A 7,401-nucleotide genomic window follows, 5' to 3' on the forward strand; every position below is an offset into this window, starting at 1 on the left:
TTAAGGGCTCGGCACATGGCTCCTCCCACCTCCGAGCAAACTTTACCCATAGTGCTGATCCTCGCAGTTCAGTTTATCGATGCTAAAATAAAATCGATTAAAAGTATTTACATCGTGAGCGGAGCATGTGCCGCATGTGCCGCGTGTTTACTGAACGAGGAGACGCTGAAGCTAAATCAGTCTTTATGAATTCAGCTCAGATAAGATGCTTCTGTTAGCGAATATGCCAGCTCAGTGTTGTGGATTAAAGCTAAATAAGTTTAATGTTGTCTGTGAGGTCAGTGGTGCATCGCTGCCGTGACGATTAGTGAGGACCGTCTGTCAATCACACAGCAGGGAATTTTCTGTTGCAGCTCATGAGACACAGTAATGTCTAAAGTACACATATTCAAACTTCCTGACAGCGATATGAATAAATTTTCCAACCTTTAGTATAAATAGCACATAAAGGCTCCTGGGATCATCATGGAGTGATGGTATAAATAAAAGTGTACATGTGTGTGGGAGGCGTGTCTGAACACGGACATGAAGTTAGTTTCCGCTCAGTCACAGTGTGACCTCATGAGACAGTGATAACTTCACTTTTACACAACACCAGCTGTGAGACTCTTTGCTTTGACCTTGGCCAGAGATCAAGGTCGTGTGGTTTTAGGGGGAAACGAGCCGAATCTCGCGTGTGTAGTTTTATCTCAGTGTCACAAAGCAGAAAACAAAGCGCTGACATTAGACCAGATCGAGTAATTATCCACCCTGAACGTCCCCTGGTGAACACTTGGGCTCATCTCAGGTCAGAACTCAGATATTAAACCGCGGAGACGAGTGAGAACGTCGCGCTAAAGGAATCTCAGAGAGAGAGAGGATTACTCGACTGCGCTAATGAAGAAATCCACACTGACATTGTCTCTCAGGCTCTTCATTTAGCCTGCGTTGTGTGTGCGTGTGCGTGTGTGTTTGTGTATTAATGAGAAAATGTTAACCTTGAGCAGGAGAGCACTGACGAACATCTCACAACCAAAACAAGCTATTAGTATAGATCTTTATAAATAATAACTCTATTGTAATAAAACCTCCTAAAACTAATCGTTTCAGAAATTAAACTGGCATTAAAACCCGAGACGGAGAACAGAATTGTACAGGAGAGACTCGTGAGATGAGGCAGAAAAAAGAACGGTATCTGTCCATGTGTGAGGTGGACGGACTGAAGTTCGTTTCTCAGTGAGGAAACAGAACTAAAGGCGGAGCGAGGACGAGCAGGACGTTTGTCACAGTAAGCCTCCGGTCCGGTTCCTCCTCCACTCGCTCCGTCTCAGGCTTTACACGGCTGATGGACAACGGATGGGTTTATTTCGGTTGTCCCTCCATTTTGATTGATGTGCGTGTGTGTGTGTGTGCGTAAATCTCTTGTTGGTCTCAGATACAGTCCTGTTCATATCCACAACGCTCGCTCGTCCTTCAGGTGTGTGAACTTTCATTGGGAGTGAACTTGCCTCCAGCACTGGATCTTAAATCCCAAACCATCAGGTATTAAACTCCAGGGTGAAAGAGTGAAAGAGAGAGAGAGAGAGAGAATGGGTGAGAGTGAATGGATGTAAATGAATGTGCTGTATTTACACTAAAGGCAAATTCACACCCGAGGCGTTGCGATGCTTCCTTTTTGTTCCAGCGTAAGACACAAGGCCAGGTTTTACACAGCGTCTGTAATCCTGCTCGTGGTTACTACTGACTCCTCCTGTCATGATTTAACTGAGGTTTAATGAAGACACTCCTGTGGTCCGATGTACTCTCAGGGGTAAGATCTCACGCTCACGATGCAACACCTAACCAGAACAAAGACCACAGTTCATAAATGGATGGTTAGATGAACAGTGACCATGTGATGAAGGTGTGTGAGTTCAGACACCGTGTCACTGATGATGGAGGAAATAAACTCACACTGATCTCTTACATGACTTATTTAGTAAACTGTGCTCATGTCTCATATCTATTCTGCAGGATCTTAGAGGACCAATGATATCTAATAAACCTTTAAGGACAATTTGACATTAGACACGATTGATTAGTACCTCGCCCAGGAGCGATTGCTCGTCCCTCCCCACTCCCCCGATGGCCAGCGTTCACATTATAATTATTACTCTCCGTTCATGCTCAGGTACGTTTGGCTTCAGTACCTGATTATATCCGTCCGTGAATACGCTGAACTGTGGGGACGAGTGTCCTCAGCAACGATCCCGGGGCCCTGATGTGAAAACACCCTAAAGCTCCTGTCTCAGGATGAAGCACTTGAGTGGATTAAATGCTTCTGGTTGACGCCTGTAGTGCTGGTGATACACATACAGTAGACTACATTAATCCTTCTGTGTCACTAATCTAATTTTTTGGCTTACTGAAGCACGAGGTTGGAGGTTAAACAAGGTGCGAGAATGGAGAGGACAGAGCGATCCTTTTTAATCAAATTAAATGTCCTGATTGTTCACTTCCACACGCTACACAAACAGATTTAGTTAATTGCTAATTAATTAACCTTTTTAAACTGGACATTAATTAAATAAGGGACAAAAATGAAGGGGCTGGAGGTGGAGTTAGGGAACTTAGGCTGTCATTTATAATAACAGAACAAATATTTTTTTTTTTTGTATACTTAATAAGACTTTGGATTGTTTTTCTGTGCCAGCTGGCCCACCTCACCTGTGGAGGTATTGCAGCACTCATGGCTTGAATGTGACTTACATTTCTTTTATTTAAATATCATCCTGTTAATGTGGCTGGCAAGAGATCCTGACACTGCTGAAGATCTCTCGGGTGTTCCTACTGGTTTATTTTTCATGTTTTGTACTAATTTTTTATCTTTCCCTTTTTTTAAACTGAGATCCTATTGAAATGGAAATCTGGTAGCTCTGGAAAAGAGATGAAAAGTCTGGTTTTGGCAGCTTTATAGAAAATCAGCACAGCCTCTGAACTCACACACACACACACAAATTCAGAAACGAATGTAGTGCTGGTGAATGTGGGAGACTGAACACATGCATAGGCTTTCTGAAGCTGAATGAGAACTCAGAATTCAGAGGCTTTCGGTATAAACGATGGATTCATAGATGAATGCAACAACATTTATTTTATTACAAATGAATTGGCCTATGGAACAACTTCATCAAATACAAGTTGGCCTTATGAGTCTAAAATTAGGTTTAAACGAACGCTACCACAGACGTGGGCTGTATTGTGATTCTCACTCTCTCCCTCCCTCTGACTCTCAGATGACTCATCCTGTACAACTTGTCCTCAGACCCTTGATAAACTGAACCTTGCTTTGTACACACTAGCCAACCTTCTGGCTACATCTCCACAGAGGATCTTGAAATGATTCAGGCACTGTAGAAGGCCTGGTGCGTTTGATCCACACTGCTTCACAGCTCACAGCTTTTGCTGCGCAGACACACCCTTCCAGTAGTCCAGGATGTCATGTAGGTCCTCCCCCTTGGCAAACTGGACCTTTTTGCGCAGTGCATTTCCAGCTGTAATGTAACAAGACTCCTCGCGTGGACCCTTTCTATACGGACGGAAGCGCTCCCAGATTCTCAGCGTGCTTTCAGAGGAGTACTCAGGACTGGAAGAGTACCCAGAGTAGTTGTGTTGGTGAGGCGAGAGCTGAGAATAAGAAGCAGCGTCTCTCTTGGCACGTGATAAGGGTTTGAGGAAAGAGGCTCTTTGTGCAGGGGAGTCATGGGTGCCCTCATAGTAAAGAGCAGGGACCGAGTGACGATGTTCTGCACAGTGGAAATCTGGATGTACCTCCAGGTGCTGCTGAAGGCTCACGCCATCCACAGTGACTCCATCCATGTTACATCCTACACCACCACCAACTAAGGGTAGCCTATCTAAAGGTTCTCCGCACCTGACTGGGCTACCCTTCTCAGAATACTGGCAGGGATCAGGACTCCGTGGTTCTGGCACATCCAGGCTGTACACTCGAGCTTTTCCCCCAGAGCTACAATGCTTTTTAGAAGAGCTGACGATGACAGCTGCATCAGCACTCATCTGTCGTTGAATAGGTCTCACTGCTGTGGCTGGTGGAGGAGGGCGATACGGAGGTGATATGAAACCTCCTCCTGTAATCCCTGGCCTCTCCGAAAGGGATGCTGTTAGAGGAAGAGGTGGTGGGGGAGGGATATTTGGGGAGGGCTTGACCTTACAGGCCTCACTGATACCAGGAGAGAGTGGGATTAGCCCCCTGGACATGGAGGAGGTGCTACTAGGGGGTGGTGAGGTGGGATTTCCGCTTGATGTGGCTGCAGTTGACACTGCAGCTGCTACAGAGTCGAGTTTAAGTGCATCAATGCAGTTATTAATGATCTGGTTAACCTTGTCAACTTCCATTGCGATAGTAGAGATCTCTGATGCTGACCCTCGACCATCATCTTCGTCTGAGTCATCTCCCAGGTCACTTCCATCTTCCTCCATTAGATCTTCTGGTCTAATAGTCTGCCTTATTCCATCTCTCCCTCTCTCATCTCCTACTCCCGATGTCCTAATGTCCATGTAGTTGCCCTTGGTTGCCATTGCTTCAGAGAAGGCTGTGGCCAGCTTCTCTACTTGAGGAATGGTGGAGAGACGTGAGGAACTGGTATTACCTGGGCCATGGCCCAGCATGCCTGAGCTGGAGGAGGACATGGGAAGCTTCCCATGGTGATGCTGGTGGTGGGCCTGCTCATGGAGTTTCTGCACTGCTGTTGGATCATTGGCAGCTGCAGCTGCAACCTCAGGTCCATACCGCATCTCTAGGATGGTCTTTTTTACACAAATTGATTTCTCTTTCTCTTCCTGCCTTCGACGCCTCCTTAAACAGTAATACACCAGGCCAAGAACAATCAACATCCCAAACAAGCAGCCCACAATTGTCATAATGTAATGTGTGGTAGTGGATGGAGTGGGCAGCAAATTATTTGTGGTGGAAGTCCGAGTAGAAAAGTGAAGACATGTGTGGTTAAAACGCTGTGAGTTGCGTATGGAGGCAACACAAAAAGTGTAGTTGGTGTTTGGTATGAGCTTGTTTAGCGTTATCAACTCCTTTTTGTTTTTCAGATTCATCACATCAGAAACAAAGCTCTGATTGTACTGTACCAAGATATACATCTTGCTGTACGGCCGTGGTATCTGCACGAGCAAGGACGCTGAAGAAAGAGACACATGCTGAAGCGTGATGCTGGGGCTAAATGTGTTCTCAGAGTTGGATGAGGTTGTCGGCTGATGGTACGGTCCTATACGATCGAACATATCAGGCCCCAAGCCTGAGGAATCCAAATCTGGTGGCAATGAAGTCATCCCTGGAATGAACACTCCGTCTCTGCACATGGAGGCGAGGATGTTGAGAGCGCTTCGGCTAGGGCCTCCGACGGGACTTAGCAATGGGTAGCCAAAAAGCTCCCGTGGGGTCTCGCACTGGAGTCGATCATAGGTGTGTGTGACATTGTTAAAAGCCTCCAACCAAACAAGGAAGCTGTAGAGATCACAGCCACAGTGAAAAGGGTTCCCTGCCAGTTCACACACCATCAGCCTTCCCAGCACTCTGAATGTGGATGAGTCTAATCGAGCCAGCTTGTTAGAGGACAGGTCCAGACTGCTGAGGCTTGGGCATTCCCAGAATGCATTCGTGGCAATGACCTCAATGAGATTGTGCTGCAGGAAGAGGCACTGGATGCGTCCCAGGCCTCGCAGCATGCCCTCCGTCAGGTTGGTCAGTTTGTTGTAGCCCAGCTGCAGCACCTGGAGGTTAGCCTGGCCAGCGAAGGCCCCGTCTTCAATGTAGGAGATCTCGTTCTTGGTCAGGTTGAGGTCTGTCAGATTTGTAAAGCGACTCAGTGAGGAGAAGAATACCGCCTTGAGCTTGTTCTCATTGAGCCGGAGATCATGCACGGTGTTGTTGATGTGCTGCGGGATAGTCTCATACGGCGGCTGGTTCTGACTGCAGATGGCCAGCCATACATAGCCCTTATCGCCCTCGATGAGCCAGCAGTCACCACGGACAAGGTCTGGTGCTGAGAACAGTAGAAGGAGGGAAGAAAAGAGCAGGCGTGCAATGTTGGGAGAATATGACGTGGTCGTCATGACGAGGAGTAATAGTGGAAAAACGAAGTAGATAGTCACTAGTCCTTAAAGCAGGCAGGAAGAAGTAGGCACTGGTTCTGTACAGTCACTGCCGTGGGCATGCCATGGGCATTAACACATCTGCCATATGATCTGATTTGCAGGAGGTTTGCAGTACTGACTCTCATTAGGCAGCCACATCGTCTCCTCATGGGATATTTAGATTCTGGCTTGGAGTGAGCTTCTCAAAAGAACCTGTGGAGAGAAAAGAAAAGAAAAGAAAAGAGGTGTAAATAGTGCAAAGTAGAAAGGCAGCATTAGTCACACTCAAGTCCAGACAACAGCTTGAATTTTTTAAAATATCACAGCTGCTTATTTATTTATAAAAAAGAAAATTGCCTTGTGCTCAGAGTAGAGCAGCAGAATAACGCATCTCATAAATATGGAGTAGCACTTTACTACACAGTGCTAGTCACTTTGCCGATACCTGCTCCCTACCCATCACTCCGTCTTGTTAGGAAAATGTCTGTGGTTATAATCTTATATTTAAACCAAGGCTACATTATCTCATCTTTAACTTTCATTTGCCCTAATTATATCCGGAAGTGTTTGGCAGGTAAGTCAGACGAGGTGTTTGCTAAATGGGGCTCATTCATCTTTCTGTGCCACCTGTTTCCCACCATGATCCAGAGCTCAGGAGGACTTTGAGACATGGCACACATCATTAATCACCAGATGGAACAAGGTCATTTCCGACCCTGATTCCATCTCACAGACCTCGCTCGGTCTGCATGCAGAGACAATCGACTGGAATTATCTGTTCGTTAAGAGAATGAAAATCTTCCTGAAATTCTGCGTTCCTCAGTACAGAAACTGGACAGACGAACAAATAAAGTCTAAACTCACTGCTCGTAAGTGTTGGTGCTGAACGTACAGACGCGGCTCTCGGGAGAACAGCTGCAGCGGCAAAAAAATTATGTAAATAAATAAATAAATAAAGTAAATATCATGAATAATTCTATACATTTTGAGACTGTCTTAGATCCCTGGGTTTTTATGTCTCCTCTTCACTGGAGGTCCTTCCTCTCTCTCTCTCTCTCTCTCCCTCTTTCTTTTCTTGTATTTCAGGCCCCAGGAGATGTGAACTGGTTTGATGTTCCACATACTGAGGCCAAAAAAGGAGCTTTAATTAGGGCCGGGGCTCAGAAACACGGCGAGGTGCATCCCAATGAGACGGACAGAGTGTTTGCATGTGTGTGTGTGTTTAGAAAGACTGACAGAACCCAAGATGGAGAAGCCAAGTGAGAGAGTATCAAATAT

General features: G+C 46.1%; 1 protein-coding gene across 1 annotated transcript in view; it reads right to left on the reverse strand.

The window, feature by feature from the left end:
• Window positions 1–989: 989 nt before the first annotated feature.
• The window catches only part of LOC128517029 (protein phosphatase 1 regulatory subunit 29), a 31,251-nt gene continuing 24,839 nt past the window's right edge, over window positions 990–7,401 (reverse strand). Inside the window, exon 2 of the mRNA XM_053490770.1 lies at window positions 990–6,336. Within this exon, the coding sequence (XP_053346745.1) occupies window positions 3,412–6,102 (2,691 nt within the window). The 5' untranslated portion in view covers window positions 6,103–6,336 and the 3' untranslated portion in view covers window positions 990–3,411. The remainder of the gene's footprint in view (window positions 6,337–7,401) is intronic.

Source organism: Clarias gariepinus, unplaced genomic scaffold, assembly GCF_024256425.1.
Source record: "Clarias gariepinus isolate MV-2021 ecotype Netherlands unplaced genomic scaffold, CGAR_prim_01v2 scaffold_32, whole genome shotgun sequence".
Lineage (NCBI taxonomy): Eukaryota > Metazoa > Chordata > Actinopteri > Siluriformes > Clariidae > Clarias > Clarias gariepinus.